Source organism: Dunckerocampus dactyliophorus, chromosome 5, assembly GCF_027744805.1.
Source record: "Dunckerocampus dactyliophorus isolate RoL2022-P2 chromosome 5, RoL_Ddac_1.1, whole genome shotgun sequence".
Classification (NCBI taxonomy): domain Eukaryota; kingdom Metazoa; phylum Chordata; class Actinopteri; order Syngnathiformes; family Syngnathidae; genus Dunckerocampus; species Dunckerocampus dactyliophorus.
The window spans coordinates 29,351,558-29,368,853 of NC_072823.1; the positions used below are offsets into that span (position 1 = coordinate 29,351,558).

At 41.7% G+C, this 17,296-nt stretch overlaps 1 protein-coding gene across 4 annotated transcripts in view; it reads left to right on the forward strand.

Moving 5' to 3' along the window:
• The window catches only part of LOC129181065 (A disintegrin and metalloproteinase with thrombospondin motifs 20-like), a 226,672-nt gene that overhangs the window by 54,571 nt on the left and 154,805 nt on the right, over nucleotides 1-17,296 (forward strand). For all 4 annotated transcript variants that reach the window (XM_054775726.1, XM_054775728.1, XM_054775727.1 and 1 more), the window contains one exon: nucleotides 16,244-16,390. In XM_054775726.1, coding sequence (XP_054631701.1) covers nucleotides 16,244-16,390 — 147 coding nt within the window. The remainder of the gene's footprint in view (nucleotides 1-16,243; nucleotides 16,391-17,296) is intronic.

The following is a 17,296-nucleotide window of genomic DNA, read 5'->3' on the forward strand; positions in this document are numbered from 1 at the left end:
GTTTTCTTGCATGAAAGGCTAAAAGAGGTGATGACGCCAGCACACAATAGAAGAGATCATGTTTAGTGCAGTTTTAAGCCGTAAAAACGGCCACAAGGTGGCATAAGTGCATTTGATAAGAGCTCGAAATGCATCTTTCCCATGTATTAACGCACTCCGCAGCAAGTGGAAAAGCATGGAGCGTGCAGAAGGTTATGCGCTGAGGGGGATTTTTAATGCATGCGTGCACACGCGTGCACACACAGTTCAGTTCCAAATATGAAAATTGTAAAGAGTTCATGGTGTTATATTTATAAATAAATTGTTATTTTGATGTAAAACAACCATTTTTTATGTTGTGGCATAGTTGTTTAGCTATTTTGGCTAAATATACAGTATAAGACTAAATTTGTGTGAAAGTGAAAGTTATGCTTGAAATGTATCTTTTCACAAAAAGATGGTTTTCTCCCCTTTTTTTTTGTTGAGAACTGATATTTTGCTTAAATTTACCTATGTTCTACTGCTGATTACTAAACAATGGAAAAGGGTAGAAAAAAACTTGTTGAAAGACGAGAGTCTAATCTTTCGTTTGGTGGGTTCGATGTTATATCGCCATAGAACACAATATTCTAAGTGCCTTGAGAGATCAGTCAAAATCCCCTACAGTGGTACTTGTGCTGGAGGGGATGTCTTTTGAAAAATGTCTAGTAGTGAATGAGTTAAGTTGCATAAAGTTGAATATTTAAGAAAAAAAGACTTTAGTTTTGTTTAAGTTGTTAGATTTTGAGAAACAAACAAATAACGGAAAATTAGGTTGTGGAAAAAGTGAATAATAAAGACTAAAGTGAAAATGTTATACGAATAAAGTCATAATTCCAAGAACAACATTTACAAGAAGAAAGTAAAAACCTACAACAATAGCAAAAATGGAAAAAGCATCTGTAAATTTACAACAATAAGGTCAAAATATTACGAGAACGAAGTTGGATTGTAATGAGAAAAAAAAGTCACAAAACTTGTAATATTATGAAAAAAATGTCATTTTAGTTGCATAGAGTTGAAATATTAAAGAAAGAAAACAATACATTTAGGATTATTGTTGATTATAGTTGTAATATTATGAGAAAGAAATAAAACAAAGTTGTTGTTTATGAAATATTAGGTTGGGGAATAAGATAAAATATTATGGGAATAAAGTCATGTTACCGAAAGAAAATGAATGCATATGAACATGAAAATGTCCCTTTTGCATCATGTATGTATGAGGTAGTATACTTGAGTATACTTGCTAATTAATTACATGGTAAAAGACAACAGACTGAGGTCAAGGAGTGGAGAAATGTGCAGTTCAACCTAAACTTTCAAGGAAAACACAGTGCAAACGTTAAGAGTCTTGTTTCCCTGCCAGCCTTTTTACGCCAGCGTTGCTGCAGCTGCCAGGCCAGTTGGCTCAGGCCGCTGGCCGTGTTCAGTGTTTAATGGCCGCATTCACGGGCGTTAGTGTTTAGGCAGGTAGTGGGAGCCAGTCCACAGTGTGGCGGATTAAAGAAGCATTTAGACTAATGGATGGGGTGGGGGTTGCTGACATTGTATATTCATCAGGGGTTGAGGTCAAGTGTCTTGGTTCGTAAATAGAAAATATAGACCGATGGCACACCTCTTTATCAATGTATTGGAATGCGATGCGATGGATTTATGATTTTAGGATTGGATGGTCGTTGAAGGATTGATTTCACTTGATTGTGTTTTCTTGTACTTTCATATTGAAAGAGGCCCCGTGGGATACACTGTGGTTGTCTACTGTCCATTTAATCAGGGTTTGGACTCGTTCCATTGGCAAAACAATTTTAAGAATCGTGTGGCAACATCCTTTTTTGTGCAAAGGAAGACTCAAAAAAGCTTGGTTGAGTTTGGTGTGGAGGAACAACAAACCTCACAAATAGAGCAAATGACCACGGACACGCTGCAGAACAAGCTCTTTCAACTGCAAATGGTCGTCCGTTGTCACTTCCTGCTGTGATGGCCAGACGTCCAAATACTTTTGTCTATATGGTGTAGTCATGCATATAGTATAACTTGTAGTACTGTATATTATGTTTATTTACTTAAACAAAGCATATTTTTCTTTACTTAGTGTATGACTGGTTCAGAGATATTTGTCTTATTTTTTTTTTCTAAAATATGCTTTGAGATATGGAATCACAGGAGTGCCAAAAGGAAAAGGGAATACGTGTGGAAATACAAAGAGAATCAGTAAGTAAAAAAATATACAAATGTAGTCATATTCTTTTACCATTTTGTCATTGTTTTTTCTGTATTGTCTTTGTTTTTCCAATTTGCCGTTATTTTTCCTGTTTTGTATGTGTCTTTTCCACGTGTGTTTTGTCATTGCATTTAGTCATGACAATAACAAAAGAATGATTTCTGTATTGTCTTTGTTTTTCCATTTTGGCGTTGCTTTTCCTGTTTTGTCTTTGTCTTTTCCATTTGCGTTTTGTCATCTAGTAATGGCAAATGCAATACCATGCAAATGCGAAAGAATCATTCTGCCAGGATGATGACTACTTCATACGTGATTATGATTTCTGCTTGCAGTGGCTATGCAGTTATGGAAAGCCGGGAGCCCGGAAATAATGTCACGGACACAAAGTAGACGCAAATACACGTTTATCCAACTTAAACATGGGAAATTTAAAGATAAGATAAAGCATTTACCTCCTCAAGATTGCGCCACACAGCTTCATCCATATCTGCATTCATCAACGCAGATATAGCCTTTAAAGACTTTTTTATAAAAACTTTCCATGACATCTTCCACCAACCGAGCAACTGCTCATAATTCTCGTTGAACACCTCTTCTCAATTCGTCCACGTCCACCATATTTAAATTTCCCCGAATGTGATGCCGATGCCAAAATGGAAAAACAAAGACGATACAGAAATCATTCTTTTGTCTTTGTCATGACTAAATGCAATGACAAAACGCAAGTGGAAAAGACAAATTCAAAACAGGAAAAAACAAAGACAATACAGAAAAAACAATGACAAAATGGAAAAAGAATATGACTACATTTGTATATTTATTGATTCTCTTTGTATTTCTACACGTATTCCTGTGGTTCCATTTTAAGAGCGCCGTGTGTCACACGCAAGGTGAGAGGGCAGAGCAGAGCAACACATTCTCTCATACTTGTATTGTCATTTCTGAAACGGTCTTCTGATTATTTCATGTTTTCATGAAAACATTTTTCTTGTGAAACAACTTTTGTTTATTGAAAAATTGTTATTCTATATTTTTGTAGTATGAAGTCTTTAGTCCTATGTTTTTTTTGCCTTTTTTGTTATGAAATTATGACTTTTGTCCTTGTGATATTATGACCCTTGTTCTAATATTACGTACTATGTACGTATTATATATATATGTATTATGACTTTATTCTTTTAAAATGGTGACTTTTGTTGTAATACTACATTTCTTGTCATAGTTTTAAAAAAATTCTGAAAAAGATGACATATTATGACATTATTCTTACAAAATTATGACTTTTTTTCTTGTAATACTATGACTTTATTCTTGTAATATTATGACTTTATTCTGGCATATTTGGCCATATGGATATTTAATATCAATTTTAACAAAATTGAGAGATTCAGGTAATAGAACTAAACAAATAAAACTGAAAAAAAGATTTTTTATAACTTCCTGTAAAATGTAATTTTAAATAAATGCAATTTCTGTTGAGGAATAAATTAGATTCAATTACATTCAATCCCACTTAAAATGGATAAAATCACACACAGGTGTATCACATCAGGTGCACATGATTAGAACATCATTACCCAGTGTTTTGAAGGAGGCTTTCCTTATTTAAACCTCACATTTAGTTTGGTGTGCCCCTGACTGTTGAAGTGAGAGAAAACACCATGGTGAGATCAAAGGAGCTGTCTGAGGCCTTCAGAAAGAAGATTGTAGAAGCTTATGAGTCTGGTAAGGGATTTAAAAAGATCTCAAAAGAATATAAAATCAGCCATTCCACTGTCCGGAAAATAGTCTACATGTGGAGGACATTCAAAACAACTGCCAACATGCCCAGGTCCGGCCGTCCAAGCAAGTTCACCCCGAGAGCAGACCACAAGATGCTAAAAGAAGTCTCCAAAAACCCTAAAATGTCATCATGGGACCTACAGCAGGCTCTTGCTACTGTTGACGTGAAAGTGCTTGCCTCTCCAATCAGAAAGAGACTTCACAAGTTTAACCTTCATGGGAGGTGTGCAAGGAGGAAACCTTTGCTCTCCAAGAAGAACATGAAGGCCAGACTGAAGTTTGCCAGAGTGAATGTAGAAAAAGACCAGGACTTCTTGAATAAAGTTCTTTGGACAGATGAATCTAAAATTGAATTATTTGGACACCAGAACAGAGGACATGTTTGGCGTAAACCCAATACAGCATTCCAGGAAAAGAACCTCATACCAACTGTGAAGCATGGAGGTGGAAGTGTCATGGTTTGGGGATGCTTTGCTGCCGCAGGACCTGGCCAGCTCACCATCATAGAATCCACCATGAATTCTATCGTGTATCAAAGGGTGCTTGAGGAACATGTGAGATCATCTGTGAAAAAATTAAAGCTAAAGCAAAACTGGACCCTGCAACATGACAATGACCCAAAACATACCAGTAAATCCACCAAGGACTGGCTGAAAAGGAAGAAATGGAGAGTCCTGGAGTGGCCAAGTCAAACCCCAAATCTTAATCCCACTGAGATGCTGTGGGGTGACTTGAAACGGGCTGTACATGCAAGAACCCCCTCAAACATCTCACAGCTGAACGTATTCTGCGTTGAGGAGTGGGGCAAACTTTCTTCAGACCGATGTCAAAGACTGGTAGATGGCTACAAAAAGTGTCTCACTGAAGTTATTTTGGCCAAAGGGGGTAACACTAGCTATTAGGTGGTAGGGTGTCCTAACTTTTTCCTCAGTTACAATATGCATTTTTGTTGATATATTTTGTTTAATGAGTAAAACAATGTTAATTTTTGTTGTTTACCTGCAGTTAAATCACTTTCTTTTCCAGAGATAAAGAAAAACAAGATCAGACATTGATATGTGAACATTTCTTAATAAAGAACTGAATATTTAATTGAGTGTCCTAATTTTTTCACATGACTGTAGGTACTACATGTACATGTATACATATACAGTATATGTGTATGTATGTAAATATGAGTTTGGATGCAGTAGTAATATTAAACGAGGATAATTAATGAAAAAAAACAATAATAAAATGATATAATAATACGTAATGATAAATGTTATTTACCTTTGAAGAGGAGTGGTCGAGCATACGTCGTTGTGCAGGAGTTGGAGGAGGAGATATTGGAAAAAAGGACAAATCGTCGTCGTTAGACTCTTCTAAAAGAGGTAGTGTTCTGTGGGTGGTGTAGAATTAAGCAGGCCTATTAACTCTTCATAAATTTTATCACACGCTCTGTCCGGGTTGTATCATACAACTCTTAGCCTTCCTCTCTCCTCTTCCTCATCTTCCTGTATCTGTTGGTCCCATTAGCAGTGTCACAGTGCCCTCTGCTGGTCAACATGTAGCAGTATAAATATGGACTTATAAGGCAAAAAACATGAAAATATAGACTAGTCGGAAACATGAAAATATAGACTAGTCGGCTTGTGTTCGTATCTCCGAATGTTTGCACGTCAGATGTTCGTTAGTAGGGGACTTAGTGTATTCTGACTTTATACTTGAATTGACTTTTCTGGTAATATTATGAATATTATAATATTATTATGTTAAAATGATTCCTTTTATTCTTGTAATATTCTGACTTTTCAAGATTCAAGATTCCAGAGTTTTATTGTCATATGCACAGTAAAACAGGCAGTTATACCATGCAATGAAATTCTTATTCTGTTCATTCTCCCAAGAAAAGAAAGAAAACACAAGAAAAAGAATAAGAACATAACAAACACATGTACCAATAAATCAAGCAACAACAACAGAAGAGACATTAATACAGACAAATAATACAAATAAATAAATAAATAAAGTGCTATGAGTGTGTTGCGTGCGGCGTGTGTGAGTGCTTGGTTGAGAAGCCTGATGGCCTGTGGGTAAAAGCAGTTTGCCAGCCTTGTGGTCCTGGACTTCAAACTCCTGTAGCGTCTGCCTGACGGTAGGAGTGTGAATAATGTGTAGGAGTGTTGTGGATGTGTGCTGTCCTTGATGAGGTTGTTTGTTCTTCGTAGGACTCTAGATTTATAAATGTCTTGCAGTGAGGGGAGGGCTGCCCCAACAATGTTCTGTGAGGTCTTGATCACCCGCTGGAGTGCCTTCCTATCACGTGTTGTACAGTTACCGTACCAAACAGTGATGGAGGCGGTAAGGACACTTTCCATAGTGCATCTGTAGAAGCAACTCAGGATTGTGGTGGACATGCCAAATTTCCTCAGTCTTCTCAGGAAGTACAGTCTCCTTTGGGACTTCTTCAGAATTTGTTGGGTGTTGTGAGACCAGGTGAGGTCCTCGCTGATGTGTGTGCCAAGGAACTTGAAGGTTTTCACCCTCTCCACCTCAGTCTCATCAATAAACAGGGGTCTATGCGGCTCCTTTTCCCTTGTTCTTGGGTCGATGATCATCTCTTTAGTCTTATCTGTGTTGAGAAGGAGATTGTTATCACGACACCAAGCTATGAGGTCCGCCACCTCTCCTCTGTATGATGTTTCAACACCACCAGTGATCAGGCCGATGACTGTAGTGTCATCCGCAAATTTAATGATGCTGGTGTTGTTCTGGGAGGCCACGCAATCATAGGTGAAGAGCGTGTAGAGGAGCGGACTCAGCACACACCCCTGTGGGGTCCCAGTGCTCACAATTCTTGAGCTGGATGTGCGATTGTGGACTCTGACTGACTGGGGCCTGCCTGTTAGAAAGTTAAACACCCAGTTACAGAGGGAGGGAGACAGGCCAAATGTGAGGAGCTTATTTGTGAGTTTGTGGGGGCTGACTGTATTAAAACAGAGCTATAGTCTATAAATAGCATTCTGACGTATGTGTCCTGGCCCTGTAGGTGAGAAAGGGCTGTGTGGATGGCAGTGTTGACTGCATCATCAGTGGACCGGTTCTGGCGGTATGCAAACTGTAGAGAGTCCACAGTTGCCGGGATGCTCTTTTTGATGTGGGTCATGACTATTCTTTCAAAGCACTTCATTACAATAGGAGTGAGTGCTATAGGGCGATAGTCATTCAAGCAGGTCACGTTGCTCTTCTTGGGTACGGGCACTATGGTGGTGACTTAAAGCAGGTCGGTACAGATGCTTGTGCAAGCGACAGGTTAAATATGTCAGCAAGCACATCAGCTAGCTCTGATGAGCAAACCCGAAGTGCACGGCCTGAGATGTTGTGGGATGTAAACAGCAGTTAAATACACAGCGCTAAACTCACAAGGCAAATAAAAAGGTCTGCATTTTACCATAAGCAACTCAATGTCCTGCGAATAGTGCTTTTCCATCGTCTGTACGTCTTTGCACCAACGTTTGTTTACGTAAACACAGACGCCGCCACCTCTGTGTTTACCAGACGCTAAAGTCCGATCACCCCGGTAAGCAGCAAATGAGGAGGATCTTTCTTCATCAGATGAGGAAAGAGAATCGGATGATGACTAGGATGGGGTGAGGGAGATGTATACTCCTTTATTAACATTTCTTTACTCCTTTATTAACAGTAATGGAGACCATTCACAATAATGTTGCCAATTTTATTTTAAATGATGTTCGTCCAGCCCTTTTTAAGTGGTCATATTGAGAACACTCTGCCCTACGAACTATTCTTAAGTGACCTTTCCACCACAATTTCCATTCTTATGTTTGCAATTCTGGATCAGGGCAAGATACTCGACAATGATTTTAAGTGTGCACCTTCCATGTTAATTAACATGTTAATTAGGGGTCATTGAGTGTGGTATGACCTTTGACCTATTCTTAAGTGACCTTTCCACCACATTTTCCATTCTTACATTTGTAATTTACATTGAGGTATCCACACTGTACAAATCCCCAGTGGTTTCGTACGTGCACCTTTCATGTTAATTAAGTTGCTAATTAGGCCAGGGGGTCAATTTGGTACATTTTTTATCTGATTTTCCCAAATTTGACCTAGTTAGACACAACAATTTTGGAACCTTTTCTAACCCAGTGGTGCATCTTCATACCCTCTTCATTCTGACACCAATTACAACTTGCTGTGTAATGCAGGTCGAGAAATACGGCCATTTTAATTAGTTTCAGTTTTAATTACTGACCTTTGACCTCTTCTTGAGTGATCTTACCACCACAATAGTCATTCTTATGTTAGTGATTCTAAATCAGACAGCTGCCCTCTACATTACTGAGTCGGGTTTGTACATGCGCCTTTCATGTTAATTAAAACCTTAATTAGTGCTAATTAGCGTCGTTCTTAAGTGATCTTTCCACCAGAATTCCCATTCTTATGTTTCTGATTTGCATTTAGTGTGGTGCCTGAAATCATTTGACATAAAAATGGAACTTGCACCTCTCATGTTAATTAAATCCAAATTTGGGGGGGTTTCAGGTGGCACCACCTACCACACCCACCACCTGCAGAACGTAAGAATGGCAGTTCTGTGTAAGGGCCGGGTAGTACTACACCCCCAGCACCTCAAACCTTTTGCACCTTCCATGTTAATTAAACTTTGGCCAGCTCCCAGACTAAGTTGGCCTTTTTTTTCTTGTAACATGATGACTTTTTAAAAATAAGATTCCAACTATACTTGTTTTCGCTTTATTCTTGTAAAAGTTTACCTTTGGGCCGTGTAGCTTTCACATTTGACATTGGCTCTAGTGAACCGCACCATTCCAGAGTTGGCTTGCAAGCGGAATGAGACCCATCAGGGCACTAGTTTGGTTCACACCAGGGTTTGTTTGAAACGATACAAACGTAAGTGTGAACTCACCCTTGAAGTCCATACACTTGCCAACATTCCATCTTCTCTCTGATCATTCCAGCAGCATACGTGTCTGTTTTTCATGGTTGCAGCTGAGTGTGTTACAAAGTGTTGCTTATCAGCCAGGATGTGAGTCGCTGGAATTGATTCCTCTGTTGATGCACCGCCGGTGGGGCTGCAGCACAGCCACTGATTTATATCGTCATTACGGTAACAGCCTCTTATCTCCTCAAGGACTTGAAGACTCTAGGCTTATTTGTGCTATAAATCTGCCTCAGGTAAATAAATCATCATGGGGGGTGGGTCACGTGATATCATTAGAATCATTCATGAAGGATTTTTGTGTTTGGAAGCACAGTTTAAGTCAAACTGGTGGAGATGATCTTGTCTGAATCAGCCAGAAGTATCATTTATGTCTGCTGAACTTTCATTTGGTGGCAAAGGCTCAAAAGTGTGTGTGCGCATGTGTTTGAGTGAGAGACAGAGAGACCCTCCAGCCAGCCTTGACCCACATCCTGCTGTAAACATTGCCGACATCGTACAGCTGTGTGTAAATGCCCACGTGCGTGCGTGCGTTCATCCGCAGGCGCCAGGGCGCGCCTGGCGACTGCATGGTTCCGATTCTGCACATCATCAAGAAGATGGGCTTTATGGGCTTGCCAAATGCAGACGAGAGCAGGATGAAGTCTTTCATTTGCAGATGCTTTCATTGAATACATCAGGTCATATTTACTTGCAGGCAGGAAAGATAATTACCTTTCGTTGGAAGTGTCTTCATTTGATATTTTTGTTGGAGGTGAGTGGAATATGTGTCAAAGGTCTCTATGCCAAAAATCCCACCTTTAGGTCTTTTTGCTCAGGCTGGATTAGTCAGCATTAGCCTCTCAGCAGGAAACGCTAATGTGGTCATTATGTAAGATTATATGCTGTATGATTTCATCGTTATTGTGCCAAATGACAAGTAATTATTATTTCAACACACATTTAATATGGAAAAACAGATTTATCCCACAACGCTGTTATTTATCATATATATATATATATATATATATATATATATACTGCTCATAAAAATTAAAGGAACACTTTGAAAACACATCAGATCTAAACTGGGGGAAAAATGATCTTGAATATCTTTCCTGATAATAAGTGGGTGATGTATTAGTAACAAATGATGCCACATAATTTGACAGAAATGAAAATGATCACCCTATAGAGGGGGGAAATCAAAGACACCCCAAAAATGAAAGTGAAAAAATGATGCAGCACACTGGTCCATTTTGCTAAAATGTCATTGTAGCAACTCAAAATGATTCTCAGTAGTTTGTGTGGCCCCCACGTGCTTGTACGCATGCCTGACAACATTGGGGCATGCTCCTAATGAGACTACGGATGGTGTCCTGGGGGATCTCCTCCCAGATCTGGATCAGGGCATCAATGAGCTCCTGGACAGTCTGAGGAGCAACCTGGCTTTGAATTAATATGTGTGTGTATATATACACACACATATATATATGTACAGTATATGTGTGTGTGTGTATATATATATATGTGTGTGTATATATATATGTGTATATATATATATATATATATATATATATATATATATATATACACATATATATATGTGTGTGTGTGTATATATATATATACTGTGTGTATATATATATATATATATACTGTGTATATATATATATATATATATATATATATATATATATATATAAGTGTGTGTGTGTGTAGATATAACTACTAAAAAACACTTCTCTCACCCACCCCCCATCTTCCCTGGTTGGGTGGTGGCTGTTCATCTCAAGCTCGGGTCCTCTACCAGAGGCCGGGGAGCTTGAGGGTCCTGCACAGTATCTAAAAGCCCAGTCACACCGCCCGAACTTTGCTGTAGCGTTCCTGGAGCGGTGAAAAAAATTCATCACCGCTCGTAACCGTTCACCACCGTTTAACAGAAGTTGGCTCCCGTTAAGGCAACGCCGTATATGCTCGGCCACTGCTGATGGTCCCTCCTACCGCTCCGAAAGTTTTGAACTGCACAAAATATTGCGAGCGGTGAGGAGCGGGCAATTTTCCTCCACGGCAAATTTCATCACCGCTCCAACAACGCCCAGTCAAAGTTTGGCGCTGCTAGACGCAAGTTCGTGGACGCTTGGGTCCGCTAGGCCAACGCAGAAATCTTGAACGCTGGACCACTGCAGCTTTGCCCGTGCGGTGATTAAACGTTGCACAAACTTTGGTGGAGCGGTTTTAAGTGTTTTACGAGCGGACACGGGATTGCTGGAACGGTGTCAGGCGTTGAAGCAGCGATCCATTGTGGTGATGAACTTTGGTTTGGCGTTGGTATGGAGATGTCGGAGGGGGACCAGAATTTGGCTATAAATACGGGGAGAAATGGACCAGGAGCCCATTTGGAATAGCCGTTGAGTACAGACCTCAGTTATTTCGAAGTTGCTCAAAGTTACAGTAAAACTGTACTACCATGGATGCTGAGAGACTTGCTATGATTGGTGCACTAGTCCAGCAGCAGAATCAGAACCTCCTCAGATTGCAACAAGCTGTTGACAGAAGGAGAAGAGAGAGAAGAAGGAGAGACAGAGTTGTGTGGGTCAGCTGATGGTGGAGCTGAAGAATGAGGATCCACGGGCCTTCCAGCACATCATGAGGATGCCACCAGCCCGGATGCGCAGAGCGCCGCTCTATCAACGCTCAACACCTCAAATACTCCGAGCTGGCGGCGGAGTGCCGAGAGGCTGGCTGGAGAGCCAGGGTACACCCCGTGGAGGTCGGAAGCAGGGGCTTTTTTGGCAAGATGGCAGTCCAACTGCTCCGCAGCGCTGGGATGACAGGGACAAGCCTGTGGAAAGCGTTGAAGGAGCTGGTAGAGGAGGCTGAGAAGGCGAGCTACTGGCTGTGGCTTCGGAGGAAGGAAAAAGGATGGGGGCTAACACCTCCTTGAGGGCAGCTGCAGGGAGTGGCGGGGAGACGTCCCCATACGCCACTGCCCCCCCGCTGGGAGATGTACTGGTATAGGGGGCGAAACATCTGTGAACGGCGGCCTCCAGCTGACGACCCTGCAGCTGCCCGCATTGGCACCGGAGGAGGTGTGACAGGCCGGAAGGTCGAAGCAGGAACCAACAGCTGACCTGTGCAACGATCTGCTAGAGCCATTTCTCCAGTGTGGGGGACACGGCCCCCAGTGCTCCTCTGACCACGGGCACCACTGTTGCGTTCACTTTCCAGGCTCTCTCCAGCTCTTCCTTGAGCCCTAGGTATTTCTCTAGTTTCTCGTGTTCCTTTTTCCTGATATTGCCGTCATTGGGCATGGCTACATCGATCACAATGGCTGCCCTCTGCTGCTTATCCATGATCTTGATGTCCGGTTGGTTGGCCACAACCATCTTATCAGTCTGTATTCGGAAGTCCCACAGGACTTAGCCCTCTCATTTTCCACCACCTTGGGAGGTGTTTCCCATTGAGATCTAGGGGTCTCCAGTCCGTATTCTGCACAGATGTTTCTGTACACTATACCGGCTACTTGGTTATGACATTCCATGTATTCTTTTCCTGCCAGTATCTTACACCCTGCTATTAGGTGCTGGACTGTTTCAGGGGCCTCTTTGCACAGCCTGCACCTGGGATCCTGCCTGGTGTGGTAGATCTGGGCCTCTATTGCTCTTTTGCTCAAGGCCTGCTCCTGTGCTGCCATGATTAGGGCCTCTGTGCTGTCCTTCAGTCCAGCCCTCTCTAACCATTGGTATGACTTGTTCATATCTGCCACTTCAGCTATCTGTCGGTGGTACATCCCATGCAGGAGTTTTTCCTCCCATGATGGTTCCTCCAACTCCTTCTTTTCCAGTTTCCACTGCCTGAGACATTCACTAAGTGCTTCATCTCTTGGGGCCATCTTCCTGATGTATTCGTGGAGCTTGGATGTTTTGTCTTGGATAGTGGTCCTGATGCTCATTAATCCCCCTCTCCCTGCGCTTAGCGTATAGCCTCTGGATACTAGATTTGTGGTGGAATCCTCCGTGCATGGTGAGTAGCTTCCGTGTTTTAACATCTGTGGTCTGAACTTCCTCCTTTGGCCAGCTTATTATCCCAGCAGAGTATCTGATCACTGGCAGGGCATGGCAGGGATCTTGTTCTTCCCATTGAACTGACTTGTCAGGACTTACATGTTGCAGATACTTGACCGTTGCAGCTTTCCTTGTGGCCTTTTCATGGTTACCATTTGCTTGTGGTATTCCAAGGTACTTGTAGCTCTCCTCAACATCTACTATTCTGCCCTATGGGAGTGCAACACCCTCTGTATGGACTATCTTTCCTCTCTTTGTTACCATTCGGCCACATTTCTCCAGTCCGAATGACATTCCGATGTCCCCGCTGTAGATCCTGGCTTTGTGGATCAGTGAGTCAATGTCTCGCTCGCTCTCATCGTACAGCTTGATGTCATCCATGTAGAGGAGGTGACTGACGGTGGACCCGTTCTTAAGTTGGTATCCATAGCCAGTCTTGTTGATTAATTGGCTGAGGAGGTTCAGGCTTATGCAGAACAGCAGCAGGGACAGAGCATCTCCTTGGTATATGCCACATTTGATGGAGACTTGCGCAATTGGCTCGAAGTTGGCCTCAAGGGTGGCCTGCTACAGCCTCATTGAGTTTGCAACAAAGGCTCTTAGAGTTGACCTTGTACAGCTTCAGACATTCCAGGATCCATTTGTGCGGTATTGAGTCATAGGCGTTCTGGTCATCAATCCAGGCAGTGCACAGGTTTGTCTGTCTGGTTTTGCAGTCTTGGGCGACAGTTCTGTCAACCAGTAGTTGGTGTTTGGCTCCTCTGGTGTTTTTACCAATGCCTTTCTGTGTTTCTGTCATGTATTGATCCACGTGCCCACTTATCTTAGCTGCTATGATGCCTGACAGGAGCTTCCAAGTTGTGGAGAGACAGGTTATCGGCCGATAGTTAGTGTGACTGGTCCCTTCTGGGGGTCTTTCAGAATCAGGACTGTTCGTCCCTTGGTCAGCCATTCCGGGTGGGTCGCATCCCTCAGCAGATGGTTCATTTCTGCTGCTAGGCGCTCATGGAGTGAAGTAAGCTTCTTTAACCAGTAGGTGTGAATCATGTCTGGGCCAGGTGCTGTCCAGTTCTTAATGCATGAGATTCTTTGTTGGATGTCTGCCACTGTGATGGTTACTGGACCTCGGTCAGGGAGGGTGCTGTGGTCTGCTCTTAGATCTTTTAACCACTGTTCTTCACTGTTATGTGATGCTTCCCTCTCCCATATGCCTTTCCAGTATTGTTCAGTCTCCAGCCTTGGCGGGTTAGTTCTTGTGGTATTACCCTGCCACTGGGAGCACACTTGAGCTGGGTTAGTGGAGAACAGCCTGTTTATTTTCCTGGCCTCTAGTTCTCTTGTGTATCTCCTCAGTCTACAGCCAAGGCTTGGAGTCTTTGTTTGGCAGTTTCCAGAGCCTTGTGGTTGCACCTTTCTGGAGTTCTGACAATTGGCTTACTTCCATTTGTGTTGCTTTGATTTTGGCTTCCAACCTTCTCCGCCATGGTGGCTCCTTCTTGACCTTCATGTTATCGCTATGCTTGCACAGCATTTCCAGGATCACTGTTGCTGTACTGTATATCAGCTCATTGGTTTCAGTGATTGTCGCAGTAGGGATTGTTCTTATTGCTGCATTCACATCAGTGAAAAGACTTTCTGGTGGTACTTCACTCACTTCACTCACTTATCTTAGCCATGATCTTATCTCTCAGGTCAGTTACTCTCTCATTCAGCTCGTCTGTCACTGGGGCTTGGTACCCAATCTCTGGAGGGGCTTTAACTCCTCCTTCTGACTTATCATCCTGGCTCCCCCTTGCCGTAGCATTAACGTGTTGTACGTCCTCAATCTCTAGCTGTGATAGCAGTTGCCGTTTGCGTATGTTGGAACATTGAGCCACTAGCTGTTTTGGTGTCAATGTAGACTGTGGGTATCGAAGCATGCATATGTCCCACATTCTCTTCATGTAGCCTCTCTCATTAGGGATACGAGAGTAGTAGCATTCCAACAGTGCCTTGTTCGCATCTCGTTTCCTTTGCCGTCTGTTTCGTGTTCCAGTAGCCCATTTCTCGTCACAATGCCCTGGTTCCTCAGCACCTGACGCAGACCTTGTTGAACCGGGCGACGTCTCTCTGTTCAGTATCACTCATCATGAGGTAGTTAGGCGGTAGCACCAAGGGTCTTGCCTAAGGACCCAACTGGAAGATGTTGTTATGCCCTATTGTACATTCCTCATTGCACCCCTGCTGGAAAACAACAAAGTTTACAACAAAGAAAATTATGGTGGAGAAAAAGTTAGCATGTAAGAGAATTAACTAAAAATATTGTTGGAATAAAGTCATAATTACAAGAAAAATATGTACAAGAAAGTTGAAATGTAGTTGGAAAAAGAAAACAGCTGTAATTTTATGAGAATAACGTCAAAATATTAAGAGAAAAAGGTTCTATCTAAGTTTTAATGAGAAAAAAAGTTGTGATTCCACAAGAATAAACTTGAAAAATTAAAAATAATGTAATTTTAGTATAAAAAAAATCAAACAAAACGTTTTTGTAAATTTTTGTAGAAATATTAAAGAAAAATGTTATTTTGTAAAACTTGTAATATGAGAAACAAACAAAACAAAATGAAGTTGCATTTTTTTCAATTAAACTTATAATATGGGAATAAAGTGTCAGTGTTATGGGAATAAGTCGTAATATTACGAAAATACATTTTACAAAGTTGAAATTTGGACCAAAAGAGTAAATTTGCTAGTAATAATAGGCTTTTTCACCTATATGACAAAGCCGAGATGCAGGGGTTTTTTTTTAATATATAAAACTTTTTAGCATATTGCTTTACAAGATATCAAAGTGGCAAAGTTGCATCCTTTCATTTTTCACTATGTGGCCCTCACTGGAAAACATTTGGCCACCTCTGATCTACAGTACACCTACATATACAGTACATACTGCACAGTATATACTGTACATACACACTGCCAGTGAAAGGTTTGGAGACACTTGACCATGTTATTGTATGAGAAAGTGTCTCCAAACTTTTGCCTGCTAGTGTACATATGTGTCACGACGTGTGTGTCCACACCACCTTGGCATTAAAATTGGCTGAGCATACGTTTTGTGACGCTTATTCTTGTGGGGCCGCGACTGCGCCATTAAGCAGCCCATAACCACGTTGTGTGTGTTCCGTACGTCCGCCTTTCAACCCCGTTTGTTTCTTTGTGCGCCAGGTTCAACATGCCTCACGACGACAACCCCAAATGTCGGGAGGCCGGCATGAAGCACCAGTATCACGTCATGGCTCCCACCCTCAACTACGACACCAACCCCTGGTCCTGGTCCAAGTGCAGCCGCAAGTACATCACAGAGTTCCTCGAGTGGGTACCTTTCACACCTGACCTCCAAAGTCCCATTAGTGTTGTTGTGTTCTATGCCAGGATGCCTTCTGTACCACGTTAGTTCCCTTCGGCTTTTTTAGCGTATCTGATGCAGGATGGCTGAAGTTGCTGGGTAGATGTTTCTGGTCAAGGATCATTCTAGTTTTAATTTAAAACCTCTCAGGTCAGACACAATCAAGCATGTAATTTGCACGGGAAATACGGGGGTCATGACCCCCGCAAAAATCTGATCCAGCCAATATAACACCCCAGATATAACTACATCATTGCGATTTAATAAAAATATGCATTATCTTGCATTAATATCTTGTTGATTTTCTTTATTTATATCATTTGCCAGCAAAACAGTAGCATGTTAATCATCACCCCACCCCCCGCTGAATACTTGGTATTGCCCAACCCGCTTTCTCTACCTAATGTTCACTATTTGCTGTATGTTTGGCATGGATGGAGACAGCAGAACCGCAGAAAAATGAAAAGACCACTAAAAGGCGGACAGACAACAATTTTTCATTGTTGGACGACACCTAAACCTAATAAAAAAAGAAAAAATCCTCACCAAAAAGAGGTAAATACCCGTATTGTTAAGTTAGGTGATGGTGTGTAGGTCCAATGTCAGTTTTGCACAGGCGTTATTAGTTTAACTACATTTCTCGGTTGAGTGATCGTAACATCTCTGTTTTCGTCATCAAATATCTTGTCAGTAGTGAAGGTATTTTACTGATCAAATAAGGTGATAGCTTACACAGAAGCATTTAACCAAGAATTTCAAAATTTTAAATGCAGCAAAGTTTCTGCTGCGGTTGTAGCGGTAACCATGGTGATGACAGACGCTCCTTCAAGTGACATTATGTACCAGTCCTGCTGCAGCGGGTGACAGTGGCA